Below are 17,744 nucleotides of genomic sequence, written 5' to 3'. Positions count from 1 at the left end.
TTGTACTCTAGTGCATGCTCAGTGTACTGATAGTACCTCACCAGCCCCTCTGGTGAGGTCTCATTAAACTATTAAAGTTACGGTTGCACCTAATCACTACACACTCAGCTCATTGTCTGCTATACTGGTATTATTGGTGATTCTGCAGATCACACATAATCAGGTATAGCGTCTGCATTATTGGTGATTCTGCAGATCACCACATAATCAGACATCTGAGCTACGACACAAGACCGTTACACACCCACACTCAAGAATTTCCTGACCTATATGATTCTCTGCAGTCGTTTCAACAAGAGAGTCCTCCTGGAAAACCTCCTAACGTAAATTATGTTCCATTACATCTTCGTCTCTAAATACTTCAGTTATTTCATGAATCCAAACTGGCAGGGCACCCTTGGGAGACCAAGACTTTGGAACTTCTGTCTCGTCGTATATGCAGAGCAGGGACAAGGTCCTCCAGCACCCAAGGCTGAGACACCAAAGTGCGCCCCTCCATCCCTCCCACCCCAGCTGTCACGCACTGATTGCTATTAGACTAAGAGGGCCACAGGGCCCACAACCTCCCAAACACCTTAATATCTAGTTATTGTCATACTCACCAGCCTGCCTGTCATCCCGTCCAGCATGCCCGTCCTCTTCGTCGGCTCCGGGGTCCGTCTCGCGCAAATGCGCACACGCGTAGCCGACATGTTTGTCTGTCACATGGCATCACGCCGTTCGGTGTGTTGGCCACTTCCTGTTTTGGTTCCTGCGGGCAACGCGCCTGCGCGGGTGTACGCAGTCATTTGTCCGCATGTACGCATGCGCGGCAGATAGTTACTGACTGTTGTACGCATGCGCGGCAAGTTGTTCCTGCTAAAAGTACGCATGCGCAGGGGGTTAATGCGGACATTAGTACGCATGCGCAGCGTCATCAATTGGCGCCAAAAAGCCCTATATAAGCCAGTCTGCCCTGCAAGTCAGTGCTGTCTGTTCGTACAGCTTGCCAGCAGTGTACCGTGTGCTCTGTCAGCTACTACCTAATTGCCTTCTTGTTGCCGACCTTAGCCTGTTCCTGTTTCTGCCTGACTGCCGCCTGCCCCGACCTTCTGCCTGTTTGCTCGTTCCTGATTGTACTCCGCCTGCCTCGACCTCTGCCTGGTTTACCGTTTATGATTGAACTCTGCCTGCCCTGAACCCGGATTGCCTGACCATTCTGTACTTCGATATCTCTCCTCCACAACGCAGCGTTAACTGTTCTCCTTCGTCTCCAGTGGGGCAATCCTAAGGGTCGTGACCTGTGGCTACCAGGCAGCAAAGTAGTCCGTTGCCCACTAGGGGTAGCGGCCCATCAACCCTTGCGGGGTGCTCTGGTGAAGACCCGTAGCTACATAGACTCCACGCCTTGGGAGAGCCCACGCCAACCACTGGTGACAGGGTCAACAGCACCTGCTCAGAACGTGACAGTTATCTGGCTTGCAGTCACTGCTATGTATCCCCTTTTCTTATTTATTTCTGCTTCGAACACAATTAGGAATGACAGCTGAATGAATTGTGCGCCCCCTCCTACCCTGCGCCCTGAGGCTGGAGCCTCTCCAGCCTATGCCTTGGCCCGGCCCTGCGTATATGGTGGCCTTCTAAAAACAAAGACTGAAGGCATTTGTGGCAACCTGTGCCACGTGTGCCAGAAACAAGGTATCTCAGGTTGCCCCCGAGGTCACCTTAGGCCCTTACCTATTCTATCTAGACCATGGACTCATCAATCGATGGATTTTGTGGTAGATTTACCCTCCTCTGGGGGTAAAAGAGTAATCTGGGTTATCATTGATCATTTCAGTAAAATGGCACATTTTGTACCCCTCTCTAGTCTGCTCTCAGCTCAAGAACTGGCCAAATTGTTTGTGATTCATGTATTCCGCTTACATGGAATTCCAGAAAACATAGTGTGAGACCCGGGGGTCCAATTTGTTTCTTTCTTTTGGCGTGCTTTCCAGGGGCAAACGCAGGATTTTTAAAGGGGGGATTCCTGAAAGGTCCAGAAGCACTTATGTCCCCGAGTGCTTCTGAATACAGGTGGCTCCATACTGCCCATGCACAAAAGTGCGCTGGCGTATTACGGAGCTGCCTATCTTTGGAAGTACTCAACGACACAAGTGTTTCTGAGGGTTTCTGGAAGCAGCAAATTTGAACAGGGTACAGCGCTGGAACAACTCCCTGAGAGAGGAACGGGAGATAGACTTTTAGTTTGTACAATTCAGTGGAATATGTCACATGTCACATAGTGCAAGTGATACCCATATGATGCAGGGATATATGCATCTGCGGAAGATGGCGGCGCTATATAAATACTAATAATTTGCCTCACCAGGATTGCACTTTTATTTAGCTTTCCTGTATGACAAGAAGACACAGCCAGCCAGCTCTAGGGGAAGAGGGAAACAAAGGTGAATGAAGGAGGCTGGTGCACACCAAGAGGGCTTCTGAGCGTTTTTCAAATCAACATTGATTTGAAAAGCGCTTGGCTAATGTTACCCTATGAGGGTGTTCCCACAGCAGCGTTGTGATTTTTTCAAAATCGCAGATATACCGCATGTAGCTTTTTTTTTGAGTGATTCATTCAGAAATCGCTCTGAAAATCGCACTCACTAATTGCTAGCGATTGCTATTGTGATTTTGGCGTGCACTAGCCCAGAGAGAAGAGGAGTGGAGAGAAATTGAGAATAGCCTGAGATGGAGCATTATCTGTATTGCAGTCCTACATCACACAGAGGCTACTAGCCTGTAATAGGACTCCTGTCCCTGCCAGTCTCTCACACAAGTCAGAAAGCAGCCCTCCTGGAGTCTAGCGACTGTCAAAAAATGTTCACCTTGTTTAACACCTTATCCACACATGCAGTCATTATAACATAGGGGAGAGACAGATTTTTGCCCACGGACCCTCCAGGCAAGCTCTGCATCATACTGTGTATATTTACCAGCTTGCCTGCCCTTTAATTGCACTTTTATCAGCTAGCCTAGTATTTTGCATTGCCTTACAACAACAAACCTGAATACACCAGGCACCAGCCCTGAATGAAAGGGGACCTGGGGGGAGATTGCCCCCCAGGTGGAGTGGAGAGACTGAGAAAGAGCAGATAGCGTATCTGTATTGCAGTCCCACATCACACAGAGGCTACTTGCATGTACTGTGTCTCCTGTCCCTGCCAGCCAAATCCAAAAAAGCTTTATTGGCAGGACCAAATACATTTAGCATTGCCAAAGCAAAAACAAAACATTAACAACATGGTGGTGGGGGGGGGTTGTGGGAATAGGGGAAGGATATAGGTGTACCGTCCATAGGGGTGTGGAGAATGTAAGGGATGGTCAGCCTCTCACACAAGCTGCAGGCAGCCCTCCTGGAGTTTAGGGACTGTCAAAAACTTTTCAACCTGTGACATACCTTATGTAGCGGTCTACATGCAGTCTTTACAATAGGGAAAGAGCTGAGTTTTTCCCACAGACCCTGCAGGCAAGCCTGTCTGCTTCAGCGATTTCAGGGAATTTTTTTTAAAGGTACAGGAGTCTCAGGGGGGTGTTCCATACATCCAGAACCCCCGTCTGGATACGCCAGTGCTTTCAGTACTCTTTTGGGCATTACCCTGTCCTTTTCTTCCGGATTCCACCCTGAAACCAATGGACAAACAGAAAGGACTAATCAATCATTAGAGCAGTACCTCCGTTGTTTTGTATCAGATTGTCAGGAATCATGGTTAGACTTCCTACCTTTTGCTGATTTCGCCTTCAACAACCTTCCTAGTTCTTTTACTAAGTTGTCTCCTTTCTAGATTGTTACTGGTCAAAATCCTAAGTTCACTTTTTTCCCATCCTCTCCTTCTCCTTTTCCGGCTTTGGAGGATTGGAGTACTCACATCCAGCAAATCTGGCTTCAAGTTCAGCAAAATCTACAGAATGCTGTTTCCCGTCAAAAACTCTATGCTGATGCCCGACGTTCACCTGAATTTAAATTTTCTCCAGGAGATCTTGTGTGGGTTTCCACCCATAACATCCCTTTACGTCAACCTTCTGTGAAGTTTGGTCCTAGGTTTATTGGTCCCTATCCCATTCAGGAAAACATTAATGACGTAGTATATCGGGTGACATTACCTCAGTCCATCAGAGGAGTCCCCATTCATTTCACGTCTCTCTTTTGAAACCTGCTACTAACAATGTCATCTTCAGTTTCTCCACCTCTTGTCGAAAGTTTGTGGTTCCTTACAATATTTGGTGGATTGGAAGGAATATGGCCCCGAAGAAAGATGTTGGGTTCCAGCATGTTAGGTTCATGCTGATCAATTGGTTCACGACTTTCATCTTGAATTCCCTGATAGACCAGGTGGAGAGTGTTCGGAGACAACTCCTCAAGGAAGGGGGGGGGGGGAATGTAACAATCTTACCTTCCAGCGGTAGTTCCTGCGGCGTCTCAGGCACTGTCCGTGCACGTGGTGGAACTTCCGCGCTGACATCCTCCAGCACCATCCCCGGCACCCCTGCGGCGGTGAATCAGCGTGCACGCGCGTGCGCAGTATGTCCAGACGGACGCGCTCGGGGCAGGACGGACCTTATAGGCTAAGAAGGCGTGTCTGATGGGTTGTCAGCTGTGATGTCATCAGCTGACACCCTTTGCAGGAGGTGCTGTCAAATTCTGGGGGTGGGCTTATGGCTTGTCTTCTGAGTACTTAAAGAGAACCAGAGACGAAGCACCCTCATGTATTTTACCTTATAAATCAGTGAGAAAATGACAGTAAACACCTAATCTGCTCTTTGTTTCATTGTTCTCTGTTTAATCTGACTGTTATCACCTCTGATAAGAATCCCCGACTGAGCATTCAGTCTGACTTTGCTACGGAATGATTATAGCTGAGTCTGTCTTCTCTGGTGTCTTTTCAAGCCCAAGCCTGCCCCCTTGTGGCTCTGCTATAATGACTCGGCTATAATTATTCCCTGCAAAGCCAGACTGAATGCTCAGTCCGGGATTCTTATCACAGCTGATAAGACACTTTTAGCAGTGAGAATGAAACAGAGAGCATGGTAGGTGTTTCCTCTAATGTTCCCACTGATATATATGGTAAAATACATGAGGGTGCTTCGTCTCTGGTTCACTTTAAGGCCAGAGCATTCACTTGCTCACTGGCCTTGATACTAATCAGTTTGTTGGTTCTTGGCCCTTAGCTAGTGAGATGTACATTTCATATATTGCGCATCAGCACAATATATATGTACTCTAGTCAGTCAGTATTATATTACTTGTAATATTATATTGTATATTGTATATTATTTCTGTCTGTGTACCAACCCTTACCTGCCTCTCGACCTCGTTCCTGCTTAGACCCTTTGTACCACTGCCTTCTGATATCTGTGTATGACTCAGCCTGTCCCTGTCTTTGCTACTGTTTGATCCTTCCAATACGACCAGTGTTGGCAACCGCCCGTAAATTTACAGGCAGGCCGTAAATGTTGTTACAAATTAAGCTGCCCGTGAATTCCGTAAGGAATTCAGCAGCGTCCGTAAGGGCGGCCAATCGCCCGCCCGCCCTGTGAGCAGAAGAAGAGCAGTGTAGTGGAGGGAGAGCTGTGGCATTAGCGGCGGAGAAGGGGGGCCATCTCCCCCCCCCTTCCCTTACCTTAGTGCTCTCCCTCCCTTGCTCTCTCCTCCGGAACTAAGTGCTGAGTGGCGTTTGGCAGCGGGCGGAACTCAACTCCGTCTCGCTCCAAGCGCCAGAAGTTCTGGTGCCGTAGCCGATGCTTTGGTCTGGACCAGACCAGAGTAGCAGCAAATCATCCCGCGCCTGCAACGAGACGCAGGTAAGTTCTGCTCGCTGCCAGCCACTCAGCACTTAGTTCCGGAGGGGAGAGCGAGGGAGGCAGAGCACTAAGGTGAGGGAAGGGGGGGAGATTGCCCCCCTTCTCCACCGCTGATCCCACACAGCTCTCCCTGCACTGCGCTGCTCCCCTCCTGCTGGGGGGTCACCTGGCTACCTCTTGTGGGCACATATACCTCTGGCTACATATACTGGGGACATATACCCCTGGCTACATATACTGGGGACATATACCCCTGGCTACATATACTGGGGACATATACCCCTGGCTACATATACTGGGGACATATACCCCTGGCTACATATACTGGGCACATATACCCCTGGCTACATATATTGGGCACATATACCCCTGCCTACATATACTGGGCACATATACCCCTGCCTACATATACTGGGCAGTGGGCACATATACCCCTGGCTACATTTACTGGGCACATATACCTCTGGCTACATATACTGGGCACATATACCTCTGGCTACATATACTGGGCACATATACCCCTGGCTACATATACTGGGCACATATACCCCTGGCTACATATACTGGGCACATATACCCCTTGCTATATATACTGGGCACATATACCTCTGGCTACATATACTAGGCACATATACCCCTGCCTACATATACTGGGCACATATACCCCTGCCTACATATACTGGGCACATATACCCCTTGCTATATATACTGGGCACATATACCTCTGACTACATATACTGGGCACATATACCCCTGCCTACATATACTGGGCACATATACCCCTGCCTACATATACTGGGCACATATACCCCCGACTACATATACTGGGGACATATACCCCTGGCTACATATACAGGGCACATATACCCCTGGCTACATATACTGGTCACATATACCTCTGGCTACATACTGTATACTGGGCACATATACCCCTGCATACATATACTGGGGACATATACCCTTGGCTACATATACTGGGGACATATACCTCTGGCTACATATATAGTTGCACAGGTATTTTGGTTGAAAAAAGACATACGTCCATCGAGTTCAACCAGAGAACAAAGACTAGCCTACTCCCTCACATATCCCTGTTGATCCAGAGGAAGGCGAAAAAACCCTTACAAGGCATGGTCCAATTACCCCCAAAAGGGAAAAAAAATTCCTTCCCGACTCCAGATGGCAATCAGATAAAATCCCTGGATCAACATCATTAGGCATTACCTAGTAATTGTAGCCATGGATGTCTTTCAACGCAAGGAAAGCATTTATGCCCCCTTTAAATGCAGGTATAGAGTTTGCCATATACCCTTGGCTACATATACTGGGAACATATACCTCTGGCTACATATACTGGGCACATATACCCCTGGATACATATACTGGGCACATATACCCTTGGCTACATATACTGGGCACATATACCTCTGGCTACATATACTGGGGACATATACCCTTGGCTACATAAACTGGGGACATATACCTCTGGCTACATATACTGGGCACATATACCCCTGGCTACATATACTGGGCACATATACCCTTGGCTACATATACTGGGGACATATACCTCTGGCTACATATACTGGGCACATATACCCCTGCCTACATATACTGGGGACATATACCTCTGGCTACATATACTGGGCACATATACCCCTGCCTACATATACTGGGGACATATACCTTTGGGTACATATACTGGGCACATATATCTGTTGGCCTACATATACTGAGGACACTGGCTGTTTGTCATTATGTGCATTTACTAGTGAAAAGCTGTCTCTTATTATGTGCATTTACTGGTGAAAAGCTGTCTCTTATGTGCATTTACTGGTGAAAAGCTGTCTGTCATTACGTGCATTTACTGGTGAAACGCTGTCTCATGTGCATTTAGTGGGGAAACGCTGTCTTTCATTACATGCATTTACTGGGGAAACGCTGTCTGTCATTATGTGCATTTACTTGCCACGCCCACTATCCCACTTTGCGCGCCGCAAATTTCCTCGAACATGTTGAACACTACCCATTTTTTGACTGCCCCCTCATATGTGCCAGTCTAGAACCGGCCCTGTACCCCTGCCTACATATCCTGGCACATATACCCCTGGCTACCTGTTCTGGGGACATCTCTCCCCCTGGCTACCTGTTCTGGGGACATCTATACCCCTGGCCACCTATTCTGGGGACACCTATAGACCTGGGGCTACCTATTTTTGGGGAACCACTGCTGTCAGATTTAATGTATTTTGGGGAACTGCTGCCAGATTATGTGTATGTTGGGGGAATCGCTGCTGCCAGATTACATCTATTTTTTGGGAACCACTGCCATATTATCTGTATTTTGGACCTCTGCCAGATTACGTGGATTTTTGGTGAAATACTGTAAGATTACATGTATTTTGGGGGAACGGGGGGAAACACTATGGCAGAGGTCAAACTTCCCTGGCAGACCTTTTACAGCAATACTAAAATCATGTATATTTGGCCCCACCCATGACCACACCCACATTCTGTTGCGTGACCACACCCATTTTTTTCAGCGCGGCGCAGGGGATTTTGTCAGTAACAAAAATCTTTTGTCAGTAAATTTTTAGGTATTTGTCAGTAAAAAATAACGTGAAAGGTTGGCAACACTGAACACGACTGACATCTGACTTATGTGTATGACCCTGCCTGTTATTTTGACTACAATTTTGCCTAGCCCTTCTGTACTTCAGTCATTTGATCTCGTAAACAACCTCGGCCTGACTCTGACTACGCTTTTCTCACTAGAACTGTGATTTGCACTAGTTACGCTAGATCTCTTCACGTATCAGCGTGATAGTGCATAACTGGGTTAAGATCTGGTGAACTCGGATGCTAGAAAAGTAACTGGATGTCTTGGTCAGGCTCTGTGAACCACTAGTGAACAATTCTGTTGATAGGAATTCTAACATTGTCCAGCTGAAAGATCCTATCGGCCATTTGCATTTACAAGTATGAGTTTACAGCAAGGATGGAGAAATGCTCATATTGGTTGAGTGTGGTCCAGGTATCAAGGGATCCAGTCCATACCATCAAAACATTCTCCAGACCATAAAGCAGCTATCACCAGCAGGGCCGAGCCTGGGCGGGTGCTGCGGGTGCAAGGCACCAGGCGCCTGCCTCTGAGAGGCGCCGCCCGGCCGTCGCTCTCCCCCTGTGACCGAAGCTCCCTCCCTCTAGCCGCCGGCGCCGCCGCATCAGACCTCGATCAGGCGGGCGGGCGCTAGGACCTAGCACGCCGCACTGATATGCGAAAGTGTCATCACTTCCGCATGTCGGGTCGCCCGCTGATTGAGGTCTGACTGAAGCTGCTGCAAGGTGAGGGGGGAGCGGAGGAGGGAGCGGCGGCGGGGCGCGCTCCTGTCACTCACTACCTAAACGGGGACCCTATACCTCTGCCTACCTATCCTGGTCACATATACCCCCTGGCTACTTATCCTGGGCACATATACCCCCTGGGTACCTATCCTGGTCACATATACCCCCTGGCTACCTATCCTGGGCACATATACCCCCTGGCTACCTATCCTGGTCACATATACCCCATGGCTACCTATCCTGGTCACATATACCCCCTGGCTACCTATCATGGGCACATATACCCCCTGGCTACCTATCCTGGGCACATATACCCCCTGGCTACCTATCCTGGGCACATATACCCCCTGGCTACCTATCCTGGGCACATATACCCCCTGGCTACCTATCCTGGGCACATATACCCCCTGGCTACCTATCCTGGGCACATATACCCCCTGGCTACCTATCCTGAGCACATATACCCCTGGCTACCTATCCTCGGCACATATACCCCCTGGCTACCTATCCTGGGCACATATACCCCCTGGCTACCTATCCTGGGCACATATACCCCCTGGCTACCTATCCTGGGCACATATACCCCCTGGCTACCTATCCTGGGCACATATACCCCCTGGCTACCTATCCTGGGCACATATACCCCCTGGCTATCTATCCTGGGCACATATACCCCCTGGCTACCTATCCTGGGCACATATACCCCCTGGCTACCTATCCTGGGCACATATACCCCCTGGCTACCTATCCTGGGCACATATACCCCTTGGCTACCTATCCTGGGCACATATACCCCCTGGCTACCTATCCTGGGCACATATATCCCTGGCTATATATTCTGGGGACACTGTCTGTTTGTCATTATGTGCATTTGCTGGTGAAAAGCTGTCTTATTATGTGCATTTGCTGGTGAAAAGCTGTCTTGTTATGTGCATTTGCTGGTGAAAAGCGGTCTCTTGTTATGTGCATTTGCTGGTGAAAAGCGGTCTCTTGTTATGTGCATTTGCTGGTGAAAAGCGGTCTCTTGTTATGTGCATTTACATGGGGAAAAGCTGTCTCTTATGTGCATTTAGTGGGGAAATTTTGTCAGTAAAAATAATCTTTTGTCAGTAAATTTTAGGTATTTGTCAGTAAAAAATAACGTGAAAGGTTGGCAACACTGGCAGGCTGCGCGGCGCAACGGGAAAGATACAGGCAGCCCACCTTGGGCTTGGCGGGGGGAGGAGCCGACGACAGCGAGCGAGAGTAGGGTGGCCGCAGGCAGCCATAAATAAGCAGTGTGTGACTGTGTCGCACTCGCAGAGCCTCTCAGCCTGAGTCAGTCCAGAGACTAGCAGACTTGCAGGAAGCCAAAGCCAGCCAGGAGCAAGCCCATGGAAGAGGGGTAGGAATGGGGTATCACATGCATGCGGAAAGAGGTGGAAGGTGTGGGTGTGATTAGGCAGGACACGGGTGTGGTTATGTGGTTGGGCGCGGTTAATTTAAAGAAAACCTGAACTGAAAATTAATGTAACGATTGTGGAATCGTCTCCGTGGTCAGCGCACCAGACGTGCGCTGACGCGGCGGATTTCCTCCACAAGCGTATTATTGCAGACACCCAGGCTAGGTGCTATGCACCCGCAGAGGGCAATTCCCACCGGCAGATGGCGCTGTGGAGTGCAGGCGAACACAGCCGCTGCACAGCCACAGATGCCAAATGGGAATTGTACAGATCCGGGACAAAGTACAATCAGGCAGGGCTGGATAGCACACAGGGAACAGAGAAAAAGGACAGAACCAATGTGTGCCCACCAAATTAATCGCCACCCAGCGACGGCGAACACACAACGGCGGAAACGAAGTAGGAAACGCAATCGCAAGAATGGCGATTGCCAACAGCGACACAAGACTGAGCAGGACAGAGCACAAGGGTAGCAAAGGCACAGCAAATAATACAAAGAGAAAGATAAAGAAAATAACAAACGCTAGCTGAACGCGAACACCGCACTCATTCGCAACAGTGCACGCGTTCGTGCGCGGTCTCCGCGTGTTACGCACAACAGAGACAAGCACGCCTAACTAACCAAAGACAGACAAACACGAAACAGAGAACGCGAGCGCTTGCTTAACGGTTACCTCACCGAGCCTACAGCAAGCGTTCGAATCAGACAAGACAGACACACGTGAAACAGGAACTGGGCAGAAAGGATCCACCGCTCTTCCGTCAGAGCAAGTGTGATCCAAGCAGAAACACAGATCAGAAAGATCCACAGCCGCTACTGCTAGCGGTTAGTGCGATACAGGAAGACAGAATAGCAGAACAGAAGGATCCACAGCGCTAGCGAAAAGTGGCCAGCGCGATCCCAGGAGACAGAACAGAAGGATCCACAGCGCTAGCGAAAAGTGGCTAGCGCGATCCCAGGAGACAGAACAGAAGGATCCACAGCGCTAGCGAAAAGTGGCTAGCGCGATCCCAGGAGACAGAACAGAAGGATCCACAGCGCTAGCGAAAAGTGGCTAGCGCGATCCCAGGAGACAGAACAGAAGGATCCACAGCGCTAGCGAAAAGTGGCTAGCGCGATCCCAGGAGACAGAACAGAAGGGCCTACCAGTAGCAACCGCTGCTCTGGTTAGCACCCCACAGACAGACAGAACAGGCAATACAAATAATACAATCCTAACTAAACTAGGGAATCTGCCTAGCGCAGTCCCACAAATTACTCTAAACTAATCTTCAACGAGAAGTAGCATGGCTGACACTCACAAGGAGTGTAAACTACAAACCCTGAAGGAATGACCAGCCAAGGACTATGGGTAATCCCAACCTTTATATTGCCAGTCATCACAGGAGGCAGGTAGGGGATTTGCATAACGAATGTATGCAAATTCCTCAGGAGCAAGCTGCAGAACTGACAAAATGTCTCTCTTAAAGAGACCCGCAGAATGCAGACATGAACAGTGATCAAAACGCTGCCTGTCTGCACAGGCAGCTGAGCAGATTCTCACAATTAAAAGTCAATATAAGCATACACAACAAGTCATACTTACCTTCCATGTAGTCTACTCCTCAGTGTCTTTCTCCTGTCCTGCGTCCTGTTTGTTCACGGTGATCAAAGGAATTTTCTGTCCTCCATTTTGAAAATGGCCATTACCCATAACAGCTTTCTGGTCAGCACACAGTTAAACTGTAACTTCACCCACTTGAGCCATAGGGAAACATGGACATTACCTGGTACATCAGTTAGCTATAACTGACAGCAACTGATATTTTACTGACAGCAACTGATATATTTCAGATCTGACAAAATGTTGTCAGAACTGGAGGGATCGCTGTCAGAAGAAAATGGTGAGCTTATGAGAGGAACTGATGGCAAGGTAACTATGTAATGTTCATTTGAAGTTACCTCATGTGTTTATTTTAAATATTTTTACTCAGTACAGGTTCTCTTTAACCACTCCCATAGGCGCCAGAGGAAATCTTGCACCCAGGTGCCAGGCACCCCAGGCTCACCCCTGATCACCAGCTTGTCAGAGGTGGTTGTCATGGTGTGACTTGTCAGTTATGTTTGTCCTTCACATAACAATAAAACACAACGAAGGTGATTACCCACCTCAAACTGTTGGAAAAAAATGTTGTTTTTTTTATGGAGCGCTGTGCTGTACATATCTCATTATTTGTCTATTTGTCTTATAATTATCTCAATATTCAGACAAAAGAGGCCCTTCTTCAGATTTTGGGCGATACAGCAGAGCAAGACTATTTTAATTTTATACCGTTCAGCGGTTCGGGTTCTGCATGGAGGGACACCATGGTGAAAGCAACACCTACAAACTTAGCAGCAGCCGGAACATTTGTCAGATCCATCATTGCAGACGGAGGTAAGTGAAACCAGAAGACCCTTCAGGCAGGGAACACACTTCGCAGAAACGCTAGCGTTGCGGAAAATTCAGCTTTTATGCATATAATGTTACTCAATAGGCCGCATTAAAAACCGCATATACGCTTTGTATGCGTTTTATAATATGCATTTTTAAAAACGCTGGTTTTGTTGCATGTTTTTCAAAAACACAAAAAACGCACATAATGAAAGTCAATGGTGATGCAACATAATGCGTTTTGTATCTGTTTTTCATGTGTTTTTTATATGCGTTTTTTTTTTTAAACTATGTTTTCTAATGTATTTCCACTTACTGTTAATTTTCTAGTGATTTGCATAAAACGCAATACAAAAATGCATGCAAAACGCATACAAAACGCATATATGTTTTCAATATGCGAACCGTAAACGCATTCAAATGCAAGAAAAACGCATGTGCAGGAAAAGAACGTACACCGCAAACACACTAAAATTGCAAAAACGCACATGACCGAAAACGCAAACTTTCACGCACTGACATGTGTGCACCCAGCCTTAAAGGAAACCTTAACCATGGGGGAAAAAAAGTTTCAGGCGCAAGCGTACTGTGCCTGCGCATGATGCGCTTGACGGTGGGGAAGGCGAAGAAGAGGACGCGTTACCGTGGGCCGACTGTAAGTCGGCCGAAAACGAAACTAAGCCATGGCAGGGGACCAGAGGACGCTCAAGGAGCTGCGAGGGCACAGGGCGGCCGCAGGGGGCTTGGAGAAGCCCCAGGTGAGTGAAACTTTTCTCCCCCCTAGGGTTAAGGTTCCCTTTAAGAAGATCTTTCAAAACCTGGGGAGCAACTCTAATAATGGACAATACACGATCAGAACCAGGGCTGCCATCAGAAATTTTTGGGCCCCTCACACATCATCAGGCCTGGCCCCCCCCCTCCCTGGGCCCACCCACTGGTTGCTGTACCCACCCACTAGCCACCCCACCCCCGTGTCTGTGAGCGTAGTGCGCAGTGGCGAAAAATGTGCATGGCCGCCACTGAAGAAAGCAACATGCACAGCGTGATGCGGCAAAAAGTGGGGGAGGACCATGACATGTTGTGGGTGGAGCCAAATACTAGCAAAATACAGGTAGTCCCCGGTTAAAAAATGAGATCTGGACTTGTAAGTACGCTATTATCCTTCATCCATTCTCTTTTGTCCCCTCTTTTCTTCCTGTGCCTCTTTTGTCCCCCTCTGTCTCACCTCAGTTTGTGTCTCTTTTGTGCCCCTCTGTGTGACCTCATGTTCCCATCTCATCTCTTTTCTCTCTTTGCCTCTTTTGTCCGCCTCTGTTCCCCCTGGGCCTCTTATATCCCCCCGTGTTACCTCTTGTCCCCTTCTGTCTCAGCTTGTCCCCCTGCCCTGGCCAGGTATAGGTGCCCCTATAGTGCTGGAACGCGGTGTGCTGGTTAGTGAGCCACAGGCCTGCAGCCAGCACATGCGGCCTTTCCAGCGCTTTGGGGGGGCTCAGGGCCCCCAGAAGCCCTGGGCCCCTCACTGCAGTGTCAGTTGTCCCCCCCTGATCAGAACTTACTGTAAGTGAAAACTGCATGTATAACAAACAATTCAGAAATCCAAGAATAATGATTGCTGAAGTAAGAATGAAGAAAGATTTATACTGCACTTTCCTTTTTAGCTAAGCAGTAGCAGTAGGGTGTTGTTAGCCATCAGTAAAAGCAAGGAGTTTTGAATCAGGATGATACCATTTATTGTCTTATGTAAGAGAAACAGAATACGTTTTCGACTAATAACCCTTCTTCAGACTCAATTCCTGTATTCTGACAAAATGTTAGACACACAGCTTCTACATATCGAACATCAAAAGGACTTTTTTGCACATACAGTAGTTATCTAGCAGCAATGGGGCATAAATGTTCTTTCTGGTTGCTTGAGACTCTGTTAAAAATAGGCCTAACTAATATGGTACTATAACCCCACTCTACACACCATGGGGCTGATTCACGAAGCTGCGGTGGTATGGCAGCACGAGCTCCATGACAAGCTAAATCTAAGACTGCACACTACGCGAGGCGTGCCTTCCTTAGGGAGTAGGGCCTCCCTCCTCGCCGCTGTGTGCCCAGTGCCCACTGTCCCCCTCCGAGGCTCCGACCCTGCACCCCCTCCTGTTGCTAAAACCGTCCCTGTGTGTGCCCCCAACCATGCTTCACCCCCACGGGCCCCCCTGCACCTGCATCCCTTGCAGGGGCTACTGTTATGCCGGCGGAGGCTCGGGATTTTCCCCGGTTGGCCTTTTAATTGCAGTGACGTCAGTGGGCCCAGGGGCCCCGAGCACTACGGCAGGAGCAGGAAGGTGGAGCAGCGGCGGGAATAGAGCGGCGGTGAGGAGGGAAGGCAGTCTCCCTCCCTCTCCCTCACCTGGGCCCCCCCTTCCACGTTTCCCCCTCCAGTCCAGAAAGGAATCAATGTCTCACAGCAGCAGCGAGCTTGGAACAACTTACTACTTCCTGCTTCCAGTTCTGCGTGCCGCTGCTCTGGTCTCCTCTTCTCTGACTGTTGTCCAATCACGCTCTCACTGTGCTTCCTGTGAGAGCGTGATTGGACAACAGAGAAGACCAGACCAGAGCAGCCGCACGCAGAGCTGAAATCAGGAAGAAGTAAGTTGTTCCAAGCCCGCTGTGATACATTGATTCTGGTCTGGAGAATCGTGGAATTGGGGGAAGCGTGTAAGGGGGGGGCCCAGGTGAGGGGGAGACTGTCCCCCCTCCCCTCCTCTCCGCACTATGCCCGCAGCTGCTCCACCTTCCTGCGCTGTGCCCCCTGTAGATCTGGCTAACTAAATTGGGGACACCTATATACCTGTCTACCTATACTAAGGACACTTATAGACCTGTCTATCTATACTGAGGACACCTATACTGTAGACCTGGCTAACTAAACTGGGGACACCTATAGATCTGTCTATCTATACTGGCTAACTAAACTGGGGACCAGGCTATCTAAACTGGGGACACCTATAGACCTGGCTACCTATACCGAGTACACCTGTAGACCTGGCTACCTATACTGAGTACACCTGTAGACCTGGCTAACTAAACTGGGACACCTATAGACCGACCTGCCTACCTATACTGGGAGCGCCTATACCTTGTTACCTATACTGGTGTCACCTATAGCTAACTACATACACTGGGGACACCTATAACTTGCTACCTATACTGGGGACATCTATAACTTTCTACCTATACTGGGGGTGCCTATAGCTAACTACCTATAACGGGGACACCTATAACTTGCTACCTATACTGGGAGCACCTATAGTTAACTACCTATACTGGGGACACCTATAGTTGGCTACCTATACTGGGGGCAGCTATACTCAGGCTCTAGGCCCTTCATATTACATTTGCCTTGGGCCCTGCATACTCTCCAATAAATAACTAACTCCAATACGGCCACCCAGCATTGCAGGCAGTATCACCCAGCAAAGCACCCAGCTCTCCCCAGCCAGCACTGACTACCTAATACTGATATATATGGGCACATGGCTACTTAATTCTGTTTTCTGGGGAACATGGCTACTCAATTTATGTATACAGGGCCCACTTGGTTACTAAATAGGGATTACCTTGCTTAGGAGAAGTCATGGAGAAGCATGTGATCAGTTTGATCAGCTGATAGATTTGTAAGGTTCTGATTTGCTGTGATGACTTCCTGGTATAACATATGATCAGGACCAGCAAATCAGAACTTTACAAATCTATCAGCTGATCAAACTGATCACATGCTTCTCCATGACTTCTCCTAAGCAGCACCATCCCTACTACTAAATTATTTTATTTTGGTGCACCTGGCTATTTATTGTAAAGCACTTACATTGTATGGCACTTGGCTACTTAATTATTTTATCTGGAAGTGTGTGACTGACTGTCTGTTCAGTAAGCCAGCACCTATTCAGTAGGAGACCTTAGGCAAGTCTCCCTAACACTGCTACTGCCTATAGAGCGCGCCCTAGTGGCTGCAGCTCTGGCGCTTTGAGTCCGCCAGGAGAAAAGCGCAATATAAATGTTATTTGTCTTGTCTTGTCTGCTTAATATTTTTATTTAGCGGCATTTGACTACGGAATGAATTATCGTGTGTGTGCAGGTGGCGGGCAGCGGCAGACATACATACCTTACTTGGGTTCCACCACGGATGTTCTTCACTCTAGTGTCTGGCACTCGGGGCCGGATTTACCATAAGGCACTGTAGGCACATGCCTACAGGCGCCTAATGCTGAAAAGACGGCTCACTCCCTTCCCCAAGTCCCTCCCTCTTTTCCTATACAGAGTCTCAAGCAGAGCTTAAATGAGAAGTTATTCACCCAGTTCTCGGCATTCCACTGATGAGATTTAAGTTGGGGGCACCTCTAGCTACTTAAGACTGAGGGTTTATCTGCCTACCTAATATTAAAAGGCACCTGTAGCTACCTATGACAGGCAAGGGAAGTAAGGGAGGAGTGACAGCTAGGGCAGCCAGCACACTTGCGGTGCAGTTCAGCGGTTGTTTGTAGGTTCATGGAGGGCGGAGTCTAGGGTGCCAGGACATCTGTGCCTATAGGCTCCTGTGATGTAAATCCGGGCCTGCATGCATGGAGGGTGGAGTCTGGGGTGCCAGGACATCTGTGCCTATAGGCTCCTGTGATGTAAATCCGGGCCTGCTGATGCTACTTCCTGGTTATACAGGAAGGTGTGGCCATGG

At 48.7% G+C, this 17,744-nt stretch overlaps 1 protein-coding gene across 2 annotated transcripts in view; it reads left to right on the top strand.

The window, feature by feature from the left end:
• The window catches only part of LOC137533671 (inter-alpha-trypsin inhibitor heavy chain H3-like), a 196,710-nt gene that overhangs the window by 68,320 nt on the left and 110,646 nt on the right, over positions 1 to 17,744 (top strand). For both annotated transcript variants that reach the window (XM_068255010.1, XM_068255011.1), the window contains one exon: positions 12,859 to 13,027. In XM_068255010.1, the coding sequence (XP_068111111.1) occupies positions 12,859 to 13,027 (169 nt within the window). The remainder of the gene's footprint in view (positions 1 to 12,858; positions 13,028 to 17,744) is intronic.

The sequence above is a fragment of the Hyperolius riggenbachi genome, chromosome 9 (genome assembly GCF_040937935.1).
Source record: "Hyperolius riggenbachi isolate aHypRig1 chromosome 9, aHypRig1.pri, whole genome shotgun sequence".
Taxonomy (NCBI): Eukaryota; Metazoa; Chordata; class Amphibia; order Anura; family Hyperoliidae; genus Hyperolius; species Hyperolius riggenbachi.
Note: the sequence above shows the minus strand (reverse complement) of the source record. Positions and strands in the feature narration are given on the sequence as shown.